Source organism: Hetaerina americana, unplaced genomic scaffold (genome assembly GCF_022747635.1).
Source record: "Hetaerina americana unplaced genomic scaffold, ioHetAmer1.1.p SCAF_6, whole genome shotgun sequence".
Lineage (NCBI taxonomy): Eukaryota > Metazoa > Arthropoda > Insecta > Odonata > Calopterygidae > Hetaerina > Hetaerina americana.
In genome coordinates, this window is record NW_027287205.1 from 89449795 (window position 1) to 89471660 (window position 21866).

The 21866-nt window shown below is 39.3% G+C and overlaps 1 protein-coding gene across 4 annotated transcripts in view; it reads right to left on the reverse strand.

The window, feature by feature from the left end:
* Positions 1-21866, reverse strand: part of Ehbp1 (Eps15 homology domain containing protein-binding protein 1) — a 77877-nt gene that overhangs the window by 32536 nt on the left and 23475 nt on the right. For 2 of the 4 annotated variants that reach the window (XM_071594133.1, XM_071594132.1), the window contains exons 10-15: positions 21048-21223; positions 19674-20161; positions 9023-9123; positions 6885-6954; positions 6660-6767; positions 53-202 (exon numbers count right to left, since the gene is read on the reverse strand). In XM_071594133.1, the coding sequence (XP_071450234.1) occupies positions 53-202; positions 6660-6767; positions 6885-6954; positions 9023-9123; positions 19674-20161; positions 21048-21223 (1093 nt within the window). The remainder of the gene's footprint in view (positions 1-52; positions 203-6659; positions 6768-6884; positions 6955-9022; positions 9124-19673; positions 20162-21047; positions 21224-21866) is intronic. The other 2 variants (XM_071594134.1, XM_071594135.1) reach the window with 2 other exon arrangements.

Consider the following 21866-nt stretch of genomic DNA (forward strand, 5'->3'; position numbering starts at 1 on the left):
GGGGCTGCTGGCGGTAAAAGTGCTCTTGGGATGTGGACAGAATCTGTCCTACCTTTCCCAACGGTGGGGACAGTGGTGACCTCTGGTAGTGGGAGAGCACACTTCCTCCTCCGCTGCCCCCCCTCCCCTGCGTCTCCCTTCGTGCTGCATCCAGCAGCTGACGGGCACGCTCCCTCAGTTCCTCATGGCGAGCCAGGAGATGCTAGCACCGTCCGTCAGCCAAGAGAGCGGGGGGGGAGGGTCCAAGCAAGCAGCAGTTTTTATACACGGGAGTAGTGGGGTGGTGATGTGCGCAAGCAGGAGCAGGGGGTGTGGTGAGAGAGGGATGGTGCATTGGGGAGCACCAGGGAATGTAAGTAAGAAATCAGTAAAAAACACACAAAAAAATGTTAACGACAAAAAAATAAAAAATAGGTGTTAATTGAAAAACTCCAAGGGTTAAGGCAATGAGGATATGACTCATCACACAGATTTAATAAAAATTTAAAGAGCTTAAATGCAAGCTCTCTCATATATATATATATTTCACTCTACTGAATATATCTTCCTCAAGAAGTGGACTCAAAATATTTATCAACCCAATTGTGATGGGACAGCTCAACTTGAACAAAAAGCAGAGAACAGCCTCCCTATTCCAAACTGTACTTGACGTGCCTCCTTACAAAACTTTCAAATTATGACTTGAATCCTCTCATCTGACACATTTCAGATGTTTCACTTCATGCAGAAATAACATATCACATTGAAAAAGCAATAAAGTGCTATCTCTACTAAAAGTCAAGCTTTGCCAATTAAATAACTTTTAATAGCATGCATGCAAATCGGTATTTACTACAATAAATTTAAAGCATGATTTCTTAACATGATTATTTCTTTTATAGGACAACAATATGTATGACATATTTTAAAATATTACTTGAAATCTAAAAACAAAAGGTATGAAACTGAAATGAGAAATATTTTACACCACATTTTCCCATCCATACATCTGGATGACAACACCTACTGGAAAAAGGAAACGAGTACGCTCGTGTGTGTGTGTGTGTAATAATGGGTGTGTCAAGAGAGAATTTGGAGTATACATCCATTTTGATGTGGAGACCATAGGAGAGGTTATTCCCATTTCCATGCTAAACTGCCACTAAACATGGCATCTGTGGCACACTGCCTTGGTGACTGTTTGCCCATAAGCTGAAAGTGGCACTGCTGAGCCACACATGAAATAATAATTTTCAAATTATGTAAATTGGAACTTAGGGAGAGGTAGAGAGATACAGTCATGTGAGAGCTCTCTTCTTTTTCATTGCCTAAACATTCCTAGACTGAATAACAACATTTGTGAACCTGGCACTGAAAGATTTCATTCTTAAAATTCTGGAAACTTGCCGTGTGTCAAAGCTGGCAACTCCCTGCAGATGCGGATGGATACCCACATTCTCTGGGCATTTTGAGTGTGTTCCGACTAGACCTCATTGCAACGTCTCTCTTTCTCTCCTACTGTCATAGTGATGTAAGAAATCATTTAAAATAAAATAATTTATCTTCCTTTTTATGTACATATTATTTATTCAACATAATTGATTCAAGATATAGATGGGAATGATAACTTTCAAAATAGGGGCTTACATGTTTGTCTTTACAGGGCCACTTTCAATTATCCTGAATCATTTTTTTTTATTTAGGAACCTCAATTACTCTAGCCAAGGAACCTCACGGCATGACTATACAAGAGAGCTAGGTATAATACAGCTTAACAACAAATATTGCTCATAAAATTTGCCATCAGACTTAAGTTTATAAAACACAAAAGATAAAAAATTGATTTAAGGCATTGGTATTCTACATTCTACTCCAGATTAGATATGGGTCCATCTGTGGCACGAGACATTTGAGTTTATCTCCCAGAAACGTGAGCAAATTGAGGATATTCTTCTTTCCGCTCAGTTCTCAAAACGTCAAATAACAATGCTCAGTTGACCTATGATAATTTGACCCTTTTCCAAAATTGTCATTGAAGATCATTCCTTGCAAATCCAAAAAATAAACATTAAACGTAACCTTCCCAGCCGAAGGAACTCGCTTCATCTAATTTGGAGCAGACTTCCAGTTGGCAACAGATTGCTTGGACTGATCCTTGTTTTTAGGTACGTGCAGATGAATACATATTTTGCCCATAGCGATGAATTGATGCCCAAATTCCCGTGAATTTCTCCTAAACAGCTGCTGACCATCCTTGGGAAATGTCACCAGATTTTGCTTTTGGTCATGCAAATAGCTTTCATACGTCTGAATGTTAACGGCAAATGTGTTATGCAACCTGTTCACTTAGGATGCCTACAGAATCAACATTTCTGATACAAATTGAGTAGTTTCAGGCGTGATGCGGTGGAAGTCAAACATAATGAATAACTGATCATAGCACTTTTCCACTTGATAATTTTTTTTTTTATTTTACAACCAGGCTTCGACGTATTACACCACCTGATGATCATGCAATACATCGAAACCCAGTCGTAAAATTTAAAAAAAATTTATCAAGTGGAAAAGTGCTACGATCAGTAATTCTGATACACCTTCACTCTTCCATTATCCGTCACTATATTATGGATTTTATCAATGTTTTCTGGAGCAGTGACCTCAACAGGGCAAGCGGAATGTTTAGCATCACCAGCACTCACACAGCCACCCCAAAAATGTTGAAACCACTCGCAAACCTTCCAATTGAAGGTGCAGATTCACCACAAGGAGCATCAAGTATATTCTTCAGCATCCTGAGGTAAACTACCTTTCATAAAATAATGTTTAATCGAGACAAAATCCTCTTCCGTCCATATTTTGGAAACTACTTGAATTGCTCGATTCAACTGAATGCCAAATAGAGAAGCGTAGCTATCTGGCTGAAACTCAAGTTTTGTTCCTTCAAGAGATGCTGCTGATTCAAAAGACAGAGGAACCTCACTTAACAAGCGACCAGGAGAGGGGAATCCCAGGCATGATGAACTCCTGTTCCTTCAGTTTGTGTTTCGCGCTTGTTCCGCTGGCATCTTAGTGTCCCCAGCGATCATACATCTTTCCAAACTGGCGTTCAGGCATACTTGTGATTAATTTGTGCTTAGTTTAATAATATTTGGTGAACAATATTACTAATATCCCTGAAGAAAATGCCCCAAGAAGACAGCCATAGGAGAATAAAAATAACAGCAGAAAAGAAAAATAAAATCCTTGAAAAACAAGAATGTAGAGGGCGGTTGGTATGAATGCAATCGAAAGAGGGGGGGGGGGAAGAAGGGGAGAGGGAGAGAGATCCTGACCAAGAAGATTAGGCGAATCGGAGCAGGAGAGACCTCAGGCTGATTCTATGGGGTGCTGGATAGAGGTTGAGGCATCCGGCTAACAAATTGGCAAGCAGCATACGGAAGGGGATTTCAAATACCCATTCTTGCAAAAGAGTTGCATTGTGGGTAAAGGCAGTTCCCAGCAAAAATGGGAGAGGGGGGACTAATCTTAAATAGCGGCCGAGGAAAATGGCCTGCCTTCGATCTGCGCACTTGCACTCACGAGGTGCTGCATGGAACAAATGACACTTCATCATGACTGTATTGGAATAGCTCAGTTGCCACAGATGGTGGACTTCGGCACCGTAAAACTATTGGATGGCAAGAGTAAACAGCCACCGCAGCAGCCACCAGCACCCAAATGATGGAGCCATTGGGAACCAAAGAAGTCAAGGCAAACAGCACAGAAATTAACATGCTCCAGTATGCAGATGACCTCGCAGTGATAGCAGAGGAACTGCAAGCAAGTCAGAGAGCCATGGACCACGCGTACTTTGGCAAAATAATATGAGTTCCAATACGAAGTATGGAAGAGAAAAGTCAAGGGCAGATTTCAGTTAACAGATGAGGTTTACAAGTGGTGACAGAGGACCCGCAGGCAACTCTGAATGCCGTGGGCCAACTAATTCGGGATTTTAATACGACCAATAACAAGAAGAGAACTAAAACCCTTGCGTGAGGAAGGGAGACGGATATCACCATTCAAGGAGTGAGACAAGAGCAAGCAGAATCCTTCATCCACCAGGGCGGTACCACAATTGGGATGACCGACCCACATCAAATGAAGTGTAACTTAGGATAAGAAGGCATCTTTTGACTTCTGGGCTGGAAAGTAAAAGGCCCATTACAGCAACTGGGAGACCATCTTGGCACACACCAATTTCATAGCTGAATCTTCTGTAAGAATGCGACATACTGTGGTTTTTGGAATTCTACACTCTTCCACTAATATTCTGATACTCGGGTATCAATCAAAATTGAGCATGTCTCTCACTTTTTCGTCGCACTGTTGTTCATGGACGTTCTTTGCCATCAACCTTCTTTCTAGCCTCCTGGAATATTTTGTACCCAAAGAAACCCATTCCTTGGGACATTGCTCAGCCAAGACCAAGGTCTACGAACCTAACTTTCTGAGCTTAACACAAAATTTTTTCACATATTGATGCTTTAAGACATATGGGGTCGTGAATTTACGAAGCAATCCTTGCGCAGGGTCTTACTGACATTGAGGCTCGCTTTCTCAAGACCTCTCACCACCTTCCCCACCACAAATCACCCGACTCCAGCCATATGGGTTGAAGCGAAAAAATTATTCCACTCATTTTTTAGAAGGACCAGATCCTGTACGTACATATCCATGGGTTGTTCAAGAAGTATGTTGGGAAAATAGAAAAACAAATTATTTTGGGTATTTTTCAACATAATGTTCTTTTAGCTTGATGCACATTTCCATGTTTCTCCAAATTTCGTTAATCCATCCAAAAAGTAGGACTTTGGATCACAGGAGGCCTATTTTGAGGAGAGTCCTTAAAAAATAGGCCTCTGCGATAGCGATTGCCTATTTGTTGGGCATGAATCGATATCCGAGACAAATGCTCCATAATTTTCAACATTGGAACTCCAGGTGTAGATCCATTGCCTCGATGGAAGAGAATTTTTCTTTGCCAAGGGAGGATATTTTTCATTTCTTTCCTCAACCAGTGCAATTACAGCACATAAAATACTTCATTTATCATTTGTCCTTTTTGCAGTAATTGATCTGGAGGACTCCACGTGAATCCCTAAAACTGCAGCCATCACTGCCGCCAGCCGATTTTGCTGTTTTCGCCTTCTCTGGAGCTGCATCACCTTTGCAAACCCTAGAACACCCCAGTTTTATCTCCTCCCAAAAATACCCAAACCTAACATTGCCCATCACAAACTGTAGTCTCCAGGGTCAACTCTCCCACCGAAAGAACCCCTCCACTCCTTGACCACCACCTCCTCAACTCTCCTTGCCCTCCTTCACAAAAGACACACACCCCTTCCTCCACCATTTAAATTCCATCCACATTCCCCCCACCCCCAACCTACTTATGGCCACCTCCCCGGCCATACTTCTGGCTGGGAAAGATGTTAGCATTTCATTAAGAGTACACGAATTTATTACAATTTGGCTAAACTCCACCCACAAAAATGACCCTTTGGCATTTCGCTCAATGCAAACAACTGCCACCACGACAATAACACCACTTTGATACATCAGGATATGAGAACTACTTTTACTTGAATGTATGTCAAGCATAATTATATTTTTCTCATTAAAATGCAAAGAAATGAGACTACTAGTGGAGAACTTCATGATTATACGGATCAATAACTCAATTTATTTGTCTCACAGCTAAACATAAACGTACATCACAACAAAATAAAAAAATCTTTTACATCGATACAGATTTTTTTTGTCCTTTTCGATGTGACAACTAGATAAAACCTTTTGTCAGCTCTACCCACTCATTCTCCAAATGGGGGACATACCCAATTAATTCTGCCTCATAAGAAAGGAGGTTTCTAAGTCACTACATATTTAGAAATTAGCTCTTTAGAGAGGATGCTTTCGAGACCATTCCTTCAATTTTCCTGGTAGAAACAAAAGCAAAATACGGTAACTTATTACATGTCATAGGTTTGCTTAAACTAGCAATGCTGTCTTTATCTTGGGCCATAAAAAGGAAAACCATATGACGAGAGTAACATGCTGGTTCCACATAAAGTTATTCATTTCAGAAATAAAGCAGGTAAGTAATTTATGTCCTAATGGGACATAATTGTTCCATTCAATGCGTTCAACTGGCACAATTATCATTTCTAGTGCAGGGTGCAGACTAGGGCATCACAATATAAAGAGAAAGAGGCATGTCTTTGTGTGTGTGTTTTTACCCAGGACTGATGCCCTGTTTCCCTCATCCTCCAGCATAATTTTTATTCCCTTATAAACTCTATCATGAAGTGGCACTCTATCAATCATTGAGCAGTGTTCAAGGAGCTAAAGATCATCGACATGAATGGCATAAAATCATTTATCAGAACAAATTTAAGAAGTCATAAAATGAAACGCACTGGAATGTTCAATAATACATTTCAGCAAATGAGAATGGGTGAAGAGAAAGAAAAAGACACAATAACTTTTATAACAAATATCTTACCGGGAGAAAAAAGACTGCTTATCTGATTATTTTAGGCACAATTAAAAAGGGATTTTCAAGCTGTATAGAACATTTAATGCAAGAAAACCAGAGCAACAAAAGCCAAGAACGAATGCAAGTTTAAATAAGTGGCACTAACATTTTGAACGGGCTTCCCATTGCCCCCACCACTGATGTGCGTGGGAGAGAGCTGGAGCATGCCTGGTGGGAGGTACGTGTCCTCGCTCAAAGGAGAGACTTCGCGGATCTGTAAATGACAACACCAAGAATGCAAACATGGCGCCCAGGCATCAATTCAGTGAAGAGATATAACTTGAAACGATTAGAACAGCTGATTTCATAATTGAAAAAATAAAAAACTTACATTTTCTGACAAGGGTTTACTCTTGTTGTTTGACTGAGAACTAGAATTCTTTTCTTCATTCACAGATGAACTGAAAGAGTAAAGCAATAAACCAATTGAAATCATTCAAAAAAGGAATTCTCACATTCACTAAGTGAATAAAATGCTTGTCAATTCATGAGAATAATTAATTGGATGATACAACTAATTTGTTTCAAACTTGTGATGTTCATTGCTCATGGAAAAATTATCCATTACATGAAATTACGTGTGCCATGGCGGCCTTCAAGCCAAGTTTCTTGGGAGTCGACTATTGTGAATAGAGTGGAACCTTGCTTGACGAGCACCTTGCACAGCAAGTAACTTGCATCACAACCACAAATATTGGTCCCGAAAACAACTTGCACGGCAAGTGAGGAGGAGAGTGGAATTCCAGGATTCATTGCGTGCCTGTTGTCACTTCAGTTCGTTTCTGGCACTCGTCCTGCTGACATCCAAGCGTTGCTAGTGATCACAATTTTTCCATACTTATGTTCAAGCATATTACAAGTGAATTTTTGTGCTATTGTGAAACAGAAGAGAAGGTGAATGTGATCCACGATCCTGTACATTGTACATATAATTTTCTTTGACTAAACCTTGTGTGCAATTTATATTTTTTGGCATGGAATGCATTATCGTTATTGACATTAGTTTATGTACAAAAAGTTATTCCACTAAACGAGTGTTCTGCTTCACAAGAAAAATTGTGGGACAAATTACGCTCATAGTGCACGAGGTTCCACTGTGCTTGGATGAGATTATTTAGATAATGTTTATGCATATTCATGTATGCCTGGTGCACAAAATTACACATATACATAATATGTATCAAACTGATGACATGATTTTTAATGAAATTATCATCATGATACAGTTAAATCCATATGTGAATTACCAGAATTTACATTATCCCACTATTTACATAATTCTTATCGGGTCCCAAACAATTTCTTATCATTCCAAAGTATAAGTTTTTCAGAAAAGAGAGAGAGAGGAAGCAGTAATGTGAACAGTTTTAGTGAAAAATTTGAACATTAGGGGGCCTGGTGATGCAAATGTGAACTACTGGGACTCGTAATCTCAGTCTTCCAGGAAACGTTAAGTGCACTGAAGTGAATACATTGCATGGGCAGGAGGTAGCTACGTCATTTATGCATCGCAATAACACCCGAGGGAGACTATTCACATCACACATGGAATGGAAGGAATGAAACCCAAACCAGTTGGAAGCGTGAAAAGAGCATGGAGACTGACAACTGGGATCATTTGCACTGCCTCAACACAACAGATACAAACAACAGTGATGGGATCCTGATCAATAAAAAGTATTGAAACTCGCTTCATCGCATAAAAACTAAAATGAATCAGAAATAATTGTATTTTCTGCAAACAATTTTGAAGTTGGGCAACTGTTTCCAAAAGCTGAATGGTTGGGTGGCTCAGTTTCTCGTTTTCTAAGTTTTCCTTGATTACTCGGGAACGTAAATTTTATCCTGCTTGACATTGGGTAGACGAGGAGAAAAAGAAAACATTTTCAATTGAGGGCAAAATAAAAATCCTGGAACAAGCTGATTCTTATCTGTATTGATTTGGAAAAACACCTAAGATTGCAGGCCTCTATACTGAACACTGTAGTGTAAAATCACGACTCTATTCTGAAACATGCAAACCAGGGCAGACATTTGTCAACACAACCTCCGGTTAATGCCTTCTACTCGGCTCTAAATCAGGGGGCCGTATTGAATAATCCTCGGGACAAGGCTGCAGATGGCGAGCATCTCATCAAATCCCCTTCATGTCACCCACCCCCACTTCACTTCCGAGTTCGAACCCCTGAGGGCATGCAGAATCTCTTCAGATCAACAAACAATAACGATCCCGAAGTTTCGATTAAAACATTGCAAACAGAAAATCGACATGATCTTTTAAAACATTTTAATATGCATGATGCACAACCTGCTATATTCACTCTCGCGATGAAATCATCAATCGTTTGGCATGCAGAACAAGTTGCTCTGAGCAATGAAACTGGGTCGCAACTGTGGCTTTCCAACAACCAAATTGGCCAGCTTAAGTTTTCAATCTGAATATGTGCACACAATGGCAAACGTGCTCACCTTCCCTCTTCCTCGTCATCCGATCCGAATGGGTCCCTCAGTTGGCGGCGAGTCATTAGTATTGGGCGCTGAGGCTGCACTGGCGGAGATTTTGGTTCTTGCTAAATGGAGCACAGAAACAAACTGAATAGACATTTTTAATTTATTGCACAAGTCAAATCAAATTTAAAAATAACCCAAACCCTAAAATTTTTCTTAGTTCATACCTTAGGCTCATTCTATCTCAATCAGACAGGAATATTATGAAAACTTGCTCAGCTCAAAGAGGTGATAACTGTTTAAATTCAAATTTAACTTAGAAAAAAAAAGTAGGACCATCAAATATACCAGTTTAATTTTCGTAATTTGAACTTCCCCAATCCAAAATTTGAAAAATTAAGAAAACTTTGGATTCTTTTGATGGTCTCTACGCTCTATATTACAAGTCACTCCAAAACTTGAACTTCAACTCCACTTGAATCGGACAAATTAAGACTTTCACCAACTTGAAATATGTTACTCTCCTCAATGACCAAAAAATACCACTAACTAAAAAGTCAATTACCATTAGAGAACGTCCATGTGACAATTGTGAAATACAGAGGAAAGATATTTTGTTTACTCTAGTGAAATATCTGGCCACATTTAAATTGTGGGTTTTCCTTTCCCCTGGACAGTTTCCATCATTGATCACTTCAATCCATTAATTCTCTTTTCTTAGGTCATAAAATATGCATCCATCATAAATGAATTTACGTGTATTTCATGAATACACTCTGATTGTGAAAAAAACACTGGAAGCTACTGAAACAGCCAAGTAACCACTTTTCTGAATGAAGCCTTGCATACAAACAAAGGTGAGGAGCTCTGGTCTTCTCAGTCTCGGCTTAGTTTACTGTGTTAACTCCAAGCAGCATGGTAAAAGTATTCATGTCATTTCAACATACGGATCAATTGCTGAGAACACAGACCACTGTCTCTAACCTGTCAGCTTGCACCAGGTAGCTACAACTAGTCGTGAGGATTTCCACAACAATACTCATAAATTATACCAAAAAGGTGACTACTCCACTCAAGAAAAAATGTTGACATAAAATGCTTTAAAGACAAAAATTTGATAATTTCAGGTCATGCATTTTTAAAGAATCATATTTCCTGTTGGTCATGCATTGTTAACCTTTCCATTACTACTACCAGAAATGTCTGAGTGCCATGGACCAACTAATTTGGGAATATAATATGACCAATAACAAGAAGACAACTAAAACCCTTGCATGTGGAATGGAGAGAAGCTGAGGGGGCTGAAGCTATCACAACGCAAGGAGTGAAACAAGAGCATGTGGAGGGAATCCTTCATCCTTATCGCTAAAACCTTGGATGAAATGGGTGCAACCGATATCAAGCTAAGAAAGCTTTCATGAGTACAGGAATCTACTATGTTCGAACATGAAAGTTTCTAACTGAAGTTTCAACCATGAAAGCAGTTTATCAAAACATTCGTATGGAATATGACACACTACGGAGTGGAGACATAGGACTTTGGAAAAGTTGACCACTGAAGATTTAATGGACCAAGTAAGGAAAGGAAGTATACAAAAGAGCAGAAGAGGAAAGGACCACATGGAGAACCATGGGGGAGAGAAGAGCTGAATGCATTGAACATGGCCTTGAGGTTTGAAGTTAGAAATATAATAGAAGGGAATGCTGAATCCCACAAGGGAGACCAAGAGATGAGTACATAGGGCAAATCGAGGACTTATAAGAGAGAATCCATCAGAAGGTGGGAGGGGGTCCACACTGGACAGAGAAGATGGAGGGTGGGGGAAAGGGAGAAAACCAATCTTCGGATTTAAATACTGAAGATGGTCACCAGAAATTCACTTATTTCTTTTTACGCTCTTGATTTGGTAGGTATAAAACACATATTGCATTTTCCCATTTATATTTAGCATCAACTAATAATTATTTTATCTCAACTGGTCATTGGAACGACCATTTCACTCGTAGTAGTAGTATTGAGGGGAGGCGACCGACAGCTGAGGTCATTTGCGTACATTTCACTCTTGTCAATTTTATCTTCCATAAATTGCATATTATAATTTTGAAATGGTGATAACATGGAATCTGAATTACAATTGACTAATATGAGTGCTTTTTTATAACTCAAAGCATCTTATGACTCCCGAGGCACTATGACCTCTCACAGTTAGATCATTAATATACTTTAAATGTGATAATGTGCCCTCTCAATTGGAAATAGATGCTTATTTTTCACATCATCAAAGTTACACCAAAAAATACTATGCAAACCAAAAGGATAGGCACGGGGATGAAGTGCAGCCTCACATTCATGCATAATAGTGGGGAAAAATAGTGGTCCCAGCAGAAAATAATATTCCAATATCTGACATTTTACCTACTTCTGCTTTGAGAGAAGAACACTTCCTGGGCTATTCACTGGGCTGATCCTGGTAAGTGCCACATTGAAAATAAAAGTACAAGTATGTACAATCATTCCATACTTGTATTACTTTACATTAATATCGAGGTCAACTTGAAATTTCCACACTGCAAACTAGAGAAGTAACTCGGCACTTTCTAAATCATGCAAAATATGATAAATCAAATGAGGAGTGAAATACATACATAGAAACAGCCACAGTGGCACCACACACACAAACCGACTCATACACACACACACACATACACACAATGGAAGTCAAAAGAACATGCATTTGATTGTTGTGCCTTTTGGATGCCGCCAATGCCATGGGCGTGTGCCTCAAGTCACAATAAATTCCTCTGGGTCATCGCTCCGTCCCAGCGACTGAAACACCAACAGCAGTTTGCATTGCACAACAGGCTAAATAGATGAGACTGGCCTTTAAAGAGCAAAATGCTGGAACCAAGTCGTTCGTGAAGTCTTGAACGAGGGACACTTCTAATCATCACTCTCATCACATATGCTATGCCTGTAAAAATGTTTGTTCCCCTTCTGTAATTGATCAACTCATCATTTTCTTTAAGTTATCAAGCGCCATTGAAAGGCTTCTAAGGAAGCAATCTTTGGTTTATAAATACTGGTATTTACCGTATAATCAATGATACAAAATTGAATGTGCTAGAGAATCTTCAGATGATTTGGTGACTGTCATAGTAGCAAAACATGGTTCAAGATAACAATCCATGCATAATTTTTCATTAATTAAAGAACTGTATAAGTAATATTAATTTTAATTACAGATCATCATGTCCAGTGCCTTCCCCGTGGACTAAAACCTTGACGTGGTGGCAGGGTCGATGCGTACCCCTAGAGCTGTGCTGGCGGGAGCTATGATATTTGTCTGTTACTGGTAGGATCACCAATGAGGGTTGTCCATTTTAATTATTACAAATAATAATAAGATGCAAAATACTTTGTTTTCATTTAACAATAATCTACTGACTACATCCAATCAAATGTTCAAAAAATATTTGTGATTGTGATAAAAAAAACATCAATCTCATAGGTTACATGGAAATGTATCATGAATTTATAGATGTCCATACATTAACAAAATATACTTCCACTTCTGAATCAAAAGAACAAAGCAAGTGTCTTTTACATTGAAAGTGGACTATTTTGTACAGTGAACTTCATTTTCAAGGAATCTAAAAATTCACCGGCTACATGCTGGAGGAAGGCACGTGATTATGATGACGGCAACAGTATGGGGTAGGTATCATGGAGCCATATGGACAAAACAATATTTCTCTTTATTAAATAAGGAGATGCACAGGTGAAATTGATTTCGTCTGATTAATACATACTTGAGGGATAAAACAATTAACAATTACTAAACAATATCTTTCATCTTTCAAAAATATACAACACAATAAAATACCTACATACAACTGACATCCAATCCCATGAAGCTACAATTGCAAGGGTCACCTGGTATGATCAATCCTATAAAATTCCTGTCTGCGCATTCCGTTATCATAATTGAACAATTCGAATCCTCCCTGGCAGTAAGGTAAAATTGAAAGTGCCTCACACTGCCTGTGGGGGAAATTTATCACTGCTTCATATAAATGGATTTTGTCTTAAAATCAATGGTTAGAATTAGAAATGCCTTTCACTGGCTTTCAGGGGAATTTAGCTGGAAGGTCCTATGAAAAAATGTCATCCAAACTTATTTAGATATTGTAAATACATATTTTTAATTCCATATGCTTTATTGCTTTTAAGAAATATTAGTTTTTGTGCTTAAAAGCCATGTAAATGTTGACCCAAACAGCACCTCTAACAGGTAGCCTTTAAAAGGATATATTTCAAAAAGAGTCTTCACTCTCACTAATATGCTACTTCCTATGATGGGCCATCAATTATTGACTAGAGCCCAGGGAACATTCGAGAAGTTTTGTGATTGCTATTATTTTGACTAATCTATCTGGAATAATTTTCTCAAATTATCTTAATTTGTTTGCATGGATTTTCCCTTCTTATTTCCTGAGAGATCTTATACCCTTCAATTCAGTGCACCTAATTCACCCTTCCTTGGTAAACTTTCAATATTCTCGCAATACATCTTCCACCATGCTTCCTTCACTCTATTTGTTTCCTGCTTCCGTTTCTTATTCAACTCTTTACACTTCCTTATAACTAACTGCGTTTACATTCTGCCATTTGAACTCAATTGCTTTCTCCCTTCGGTCATTCCTCATTTATTACTCTGTAATTATTGCTCCCATTATCCCTGCCATCCTTCCATCTCACCCCTCACAATCCTAAAAGATATAGATTTCTTCTCTCTATATTCCACTTTATATTTTCTAATTTCCATCTTCAACCTCATCCTATCGTTACAAGTCCATATTCTAACTGATTCATTCCTCTTCTGTGTTTTCTGTGCCAATACAGTCAAAGTTGCTTACAAGGATTTAGTGAGATGACGACCAGAGGAGCCTGGCCTCTCCTGCACTGACACGCAGCCCGAAAGGTAGAGAGTCCTGTAGATGACAGGATTCATACTCTGATCTTATTCATCAGAGTAGCATGAGATAATTAATTGAGGGGTTTTCTCAGCACCTTCCTAAATAGTATTTTTCATGAGAGATCATGATTCAAATGGCCTCAAAGAACACCAATAAAAAATAAGTTGATAGAGCACTTTGAGTCGGTCACATTGGACTGGACTCCTCACTCAGAAACAAGACACTGCGAGACCACCCTTTCACCTGGCTCCCAACCTTCGACCTATCTGGCATGAGTGACCCTACCAGGAGCAAATATCATAGCTCCCACCAGCACAGCTCTAGGGGTCATTGGAACACACAAGCACTTATACCACGTCAATATTGTAGACCATGGGGAGGGATGATTTTGGTAGCAACAATAAAAATTGTTATTCATGATGACAATGAACACACAGTACATAATTTCTCTTTACGATGAAAATAAATTATTAATATAAAGCCCTAAATATGAGCCCCCAGTAGTAATAGTATGGCCATAGTAGTTCAGAGGGTAGAACATTGGACTATTGAATGGAGGGCCTGGGTTCCATTCCCAAAGATTCCACTGGGTGCCCTCAGCTTCACCCGAGCTGTGTAATTTTTTGGGTACCAAAACATCCTGGGAAACCACACAGGGAAAGGAATACCTTCAAACACCCTGATGTGTGAATGCCACATGTCGTTGTGCTTAGTACTAGATGAGCTCTACCCTCACCTATCAAACTATCCAACCAGTTGATTACTGTGATTTGGTTTGGTTTGTGGAGGTAGTAATGTATTAGTATAAATGCTTCAAAATCTAAGGCCTACTGCTCTTCCTTCACCACCAATAAATTTACCTGATTCTGTATTATCATTTCATGGATGTTTTGTGAATATTTTGAGTGTGCAATACTTAAGGTATTCATTAATAGCAGACATGTTGCAACATGCTGCAAAATCTCGGCAAAATAATATAAATGAATATATAAAATAAACAACAAAATAAATAAAAACATAAGTAGGCCTGGATTCCCAACAATATAAAAATATTAAGAGACCAAGTGCGTAAAGGCAATGGCAAGAATATATTGACTTCTATTAAAAGTTGAAAACATTCTTCTCTTTTGTAGAGCCACCTCGTATCATGTTTCCATTAGTGCTTTCATCATAATGATTATTATTTTTTCCTTTTCATTTGATACTATTGTTAGTTATTACTTTGTATTCTCAAAAAATGAAGAGTGAAAATCATTTGCAAACGATCAGAAATAATTCAGGAAAAATATTTGTTGAACCAGAAATAAGATTCAAGAGAGATAGAAGAAATATATATACATAGGGGGAGGATATGGCAAAGAACTTGAGACAGCAAGGATAGACATAGAAAGAGAATATGACGTAGAGGAAGATAGCTTAGGTCCAGACATACTCGACGATGACAGAGAAAGAGCATTCAGGGAGATGAAAACAAATAAGGCCGTGGGGGTAGACAACATGACCGAGGAACTACTGAAATGTTTAGGAAAATATTGGAAGAAGAGTCTTCTATATGGACTGATTCGTAGCATCTATGAGGAAGGACTCTGGCCGGAAGGCGAGTCCTTCCTCACTTCCTTTTTGACAATTTTTCTCAGATGACGAAGGCGTTTGGAGCAGCAGCTGCAGGCTCCAGGCTGCTGGTCATGGCTCATGTTGGCACCAATGATGCCGTCCACCGTGAATCTGAAGAGATTCTGAATTCCTTCAGGGATTTGAACTCGTGAAGTGAAGCGGGTGGGTGGTGTCGAGGGGGTTGATGTGATGCTCTCGATCTGCTGCCTTGTCCCGAGGATTGATAGTGGACCTCTTGTTTGGAGCCGAGTGGAAGGCATCAATCAGAGGTTGCATGCTTTCTGCAGGGATATCGGGGCATCCTTCGTCGACCATCCGGTGATCCATCGTGTAGGAAACCCCTTAACTGTTCTGGTGTTCACTACATATCTCAGGCTGACAGGTGTGTAGCGGGTAGGATATTAGAGCACTGCAGGGCTTTTTTAGATTAAAGTGTAGGTCAGCACATAGGTCAAATAGTGGGCCTCTGAAGTCTTCTCCACCAAATTATTTAGCTTTAAATGAAGTGAGGGTAAGTGCTGGCAATAGTTCATTTAACACGAATCAGATATAATCGGATGGAGAATTTTACGAGGGATTCAATATTAATATGAAAACCATCCTCGTTTATAATTCGAACAACCTTCATGTCAAGGAAGGATTATCTTCATTGGTAGTTGATTGATGAAGTTTAAAAAACTAAAGTCACAGATATCATCACCATATCAACACAGGCACAGATATAATTATTGGAAAAGGAAGCTAGTTATCTACTGATTTTGCAGATGATGAAATTTTTCCCAAAATCCTTTTCTATTTACAGAAAAACCAGAGTAAATAGAATAGGGGGTGGTGTTGTTATTGCAGTGAAAAATTCTTGCTTCGGTAGGGCTGAGGTAATCCGAGGTACCAGTTTGGAAAGTGTTTGGTGCTCAATTAAAAGTGCTGAATCCATAAGAATTTACGAATGCACATTTTAGAGGCCACTGGATGACAAAGTCGGAAATGTTTTAGAAAACTCTTGTAGATGAAACTATGTAACAAAGTATGAATTGCTTTTGCACATAGTTTTTTTAACAACAGCTGTCTTCAATACCAAATTACTAACATAAATTGTATGAGTGTTTGTATAATGTGCACCCAATGTAATGCATTCACTTACAACATTATTACCAACAGGACATACAACACTATGTGAGTATGATTGGCTTTTATGGATTGTTTTTCAGAGGAGATTTGCTCCAATCCCAAATTATTTATGCAAATTCAATTTCATACATTGAACACTCAAAATGTTTTTGTATACCTTAATCACACACAAGATAAACAAAATTATGCATGTATGCATTAATGACATTTATGAATCATTTCCCAAAGGGCCATTTCTTCAGATTCCTATTTATTTTAAAGTGCAGTTTTTGGAGCCATTCTCGATAATCTGCATACTGGTTTATACAGAGTGTACTTAATGCATAATGGGCAACACGGCATAATATATTGTTCTAAAATAATTTTATGGGATTATTGCTACTCTAAGGTGAATTATCTTACAATCTTTATGAGTATGTGAGAACAACGTTTAGGCAAATATTAATTCCAAGTCCAATGTTTATTATTTTGATTTCAATTATAGTCTCTAGAAAACGAGGAACTGGGAACCAAACTGACTCATAACCAGCATATACTGAGTTGTTCTCTGCAATTGATTTGAATACCGTCACACACTGGAGCTCCTCTTAAGGGAAACTATCAAATTATATGAAATGTTTGTCATTCATCACATGATAGGCGACTGAAAAGTAATTACAAAATTGCTATTGAAAGAGCAGAGTTCTCATTGTATTATTTTTAACACAACGTACAACTTAGAAACCTTATTCTTGGCAAAGGAAGTAATGTAAATGTGGAATCACAGTGGCATGGGAAGCGAGGACGACACAAAGCATTTATCACTGTGCTTGTGCAAGAGTGCCATGAGACTTTCCTTAGAGGGTAGAATTCCATTGCTGGATCAAAATCAATGTGGTAATGGAAAACTTTGGAGCATCTGGTGCTCTCCTCAGATACGAGCCTTTCTATCTTCAAGTTTCGGCTGAAAAAAGGAACTAACCTCTGGGAGAATAGAAGTTATGTTCTATAGGCTGACAAAATGTTGTGACCCATAGGGCAGTCCATAAAAATATTAATGACAAAGGACCCTCAGGTTGCAGGGTCAGTAACTTTAAATAATTACGATAATGGTATGATGGGTAACATTTATGTTAAAAAAAGGTACCCACACATATGCTTATGCAGCATGCTAATGTCAGCATTAATCCCTCAGCCCTCTTACAAATGTGTGGAAACTGTATTATATGAGGTTCATGTGAATAGTTATCATCAACACGTAATCAACACTTGCGTGGTTGTTTTCCCTCATATTGACACAACTGTGAGTGGACACCATTTGAGATTGCAAGCCATGCCATTCACCACCTGGCTCTAGGCAGTCATTCGCATCAAATGTGTCGTTAGACAAGGAAAAAATAGAGTATTGTGCTGCAATGAAATTCTTCGGATGAGGTTTAATGCAGACCAAAGTTCATTCAAGGATTTCAAATGTGTACGAAGATGCTTCACCTCCAATGTCAACCCTGAAGAAATGGACAAGGAAGTTCAAACATGGCCGTGAAGCCCTCCAAGATGACTCACGTGAGGGACTTTTGAAAAAGGCAACCACACCAGAAATCATCAAAAAAGTGAACTTCATGATTTTGGTAGATCAGCATGAAAAGATGCATTAAATTGCTATTAATGTAGGGATATCAAAAGAATGCATTAATTACATTTACACAAGGAATCGCACACGTCAAAGCTTTGCGCAATGTGAGTGCCTCGCACGCTCACTGTGAATCAAAAATGCATTCGCACAACACTTTCCAAACAGTGCACTTTGGTGCGCTTTACAAATAACAGTGAATTTCTAGGTCAATATCGGACAAAGGCTGAAACATGGATCCTCTTATCTCACAGCTCAGTTCTTCAGTTCCAAAGACGGCAAAAATGGCGCAACCGGAGGGGGAAAGTCATGGTGCCAATTTTTTTGGATGCGAAAGGGAAGGGTTGATTACGAGTAACTATTTAGGAAAAGGTAAAACAATACATTGGGAAGTACTATTCCAACCTTCTAATGAAACTGGATGCTAAAATTCATAACAGCAGACAACAGAGGAAGAGAAATCATTTTCTATCAAGACAATGCACCGGCCCACCAAAGTGTCTGGGTAATGGCAAAATTGCAGGTTTTGCACTGTGAAGTCCAGGAATGTCGGCATTATTCCCCAATTTCGCCTCGCTGAGACTTCCACCTCTCCCAAAAAACTCAAAAGCTTCCTCGCTGGTCAGCTTTTTTGTCCATTCAAGAAGAGTTTGCAGCTGCTGACGAGTGGTTTCCAGAACTTCCCGAAGAACACTACAGAGCTGGGATAATGGCACTGGAACACCACTGGATGAAATGCATTAATATTTAAGGTGATTATGCTGCAAAATTTGAATTTTCGTCACAAACAGGAAATATAAATTTCATTTTCATCATGCGGCCAAAAACTTCTCAGATCATCAGCCTCATAGGCTACAATGCATGGGGAATATAATATAGTATTTGGATCATATCAAATCTTCAAAATTATGTTTTCCCAAAGAAGACTGGTAATTTTATAGTCTTCAGCTTTTATTTAGGAAGCAGAAATGGGTGAACTGGAGTGGCCAAGCTGAGGAGGATTTCACCCAACCAGTTATCCCACATTTGCTGCAATTTCTAAGGATGGCAGCTTAAGGAGTAAGCGCAATGAATGAGCAATGACTTCCCTACTCATCCATCATCACCTTGAAATTCAATCGACGGCACATCAACTGATACGTAGCAAAAGAGATGCAACACCTAATCCAAATCACAAATTGAGACATTGTTTCCATGCAGGCTATATCCTTAAATGAGTGCCTTGTAATAAGATAGGAGTGGATCACCTTTCCTGATCTGGTTAACTCAGCAGTGGCCGTCTCCCCCGGGTTCCAAGACGAGAATTAAAGAGGGCACACCAGCGACACACTCCGTTCCACTCACCTTTTCCATGAAGGCCAACTTCTCTTTGGTGGGCAATATGACTTTCCCAAGGATACTCTTTGACCCTGCCAATATTTTATCCCTTACTTCCTTGACAGACGACTTCTCCCTCTCCCCACTGCAGTCAATCACACTGGGGCCCACGGGCATTTCCAGCGTGTCAGTGGCACTGTTTGACTTGGGCAGTATCTTGAGGCGTAAGCCAATGCCCCCCGTGCCCTGAGCCAAGAAGTGTCCAACGGCAGGGGGTGAGGACGAGGCGGGGCCCAGGGGGTTCGACGGCTGAGGGGTGGCTGGCGTGTGGTTTCCCGTGACGGCTGGGGAGGGTGAACAAGGCACTTGGGAGGGCACACGCTTGCGCAGATTCATTATCTCTTGGCCAAACAACTGCATGGTGACATCAGTATCATTGTCAGTGATGAAGCGCCCAATCATATATGAGGACTCATCAGTGGTTTTTCCAATCTGCTGAACTTCCAATTCGTGACCTACAAAAATGAATTTTAGTTTCTTCAAAAAGGCAAAACATTCATTGGTCATTGTCACATTTAAAAAGGCTGACCATTACTTAAAGAGCAATTATCACATGCTTGGAATTTGAACAGGCAAATTTTAACAACATAAAGAATGTCCATTTGGCCATTGAAATGTAAATGGAAATTTCCTTCAAGTCAAACACTTTGGTGGGAAAAAAAGGTAGACAAAAAAATGAGTATGTGTATTTAAAAAAAAAAAGAGTACAGTCACTTTCAATAAAATGCAGAAGTGCCTGTTCCAATCAAAAGATGTCAAGGCCACTGTGGAGAAAAATAAGCGTACCACCTGGTGTAATTATTTCTCAGCCACCAAAAGGCAGTTGGAATGGATCGAGCCAGAAATAAACTGTTACCCTCAAACACCTTTCCCAAATTCATGATTGAATTTTCAGCTAAAACCAACAACAATTTGAAGGAAAATGAAAATTAACTCTTTACATCTAAAACTTCATCTATTCATTTATAAAAAACTGTAATCTCACTATAATTATGACTTTTTGAACATTTTGAATTCAAAGAGTGTTTGGCATGGAGTGTTAATATAACCTGATGTCTACTCCTGATTTCACCAGATTAACAAATATAATTTTTGTCAAAATCATTCATATTATTCCAACTCTGTAGAGCATATAAAACATAATATAAATGACACACCATAACATTTCATTTTCAAAGAGTTCCACCAGGAACCTTACTCAAAACAGAACATTTCAAATCGAGCTAACAATATGTGATGGAACCATAAAAATATTGTGCACATCAGCTGATTCAATCATACGCACATCTAAATAAAATCATAATAGAATCGTATAGCATCTAAATGTAGCTTTGTACTGACCAGTAAAGTGTGTCCTCAGCTGGTAAAGGTATGTCATAACAGCCAATTTATCAGGAACAGTCAGGAGGTCCATATCCGCAGGTTCAATGACACGAGGGATACCCAGGGATTCTGCTGCATCAAACGCACACTTGCAGTTTCCCTTCACATCGTGAGGCGAGAGAGAACTATAGTCCCTGCAATGACATTTCATCACAATCACCACAAGGTTGGTATTAAAGTTATCGGGTGCAATTTTTTCCAAACGTGGCAGTATGCTCTTGCCACACAGTCTCAGTGGTGGAGGTACGACCTTCAACATGCACTAAGCACCAATTGCCCCCAAGCATTCGTTCCGGCTGGATCATATTTTTGGTGTACCCCTCTCGAGTGACTTGGTACAAGTGAAAAATGTAGCTAACAATTTGAACAGTGGTATGCCATCAAATTTTTGGTTGGACTGGTGAAATTGGGTAAGGAGACGTTGGGCATGATCCGCCTTCATTGCTCAAGGATGAAAGCAAGTCACAAACTGCAGTTTTTGTGTGTGTAAACAAGGATCTTGTAAAAGAGCAAACAAATAAATTGATAGGACTGAACACTGTACGGAAATGACTGGCACAATGGCAAATACTATGCACAAACATGCAGCGCACCCATGGGCATCCTAATATTATATTGCACTGCTGCCCAACCACAATAATCAACCGCAGCAAAATTTGGAGTAAACGAGTGCAGTATGAGACGAGTATGGTGTCAGAAAAATACCACTATGTTTGCATGCAAGTCTTCATGAAAGAAGTTCACCGGGCCAAAACATGGGAGATTCCCTGAGGTCCA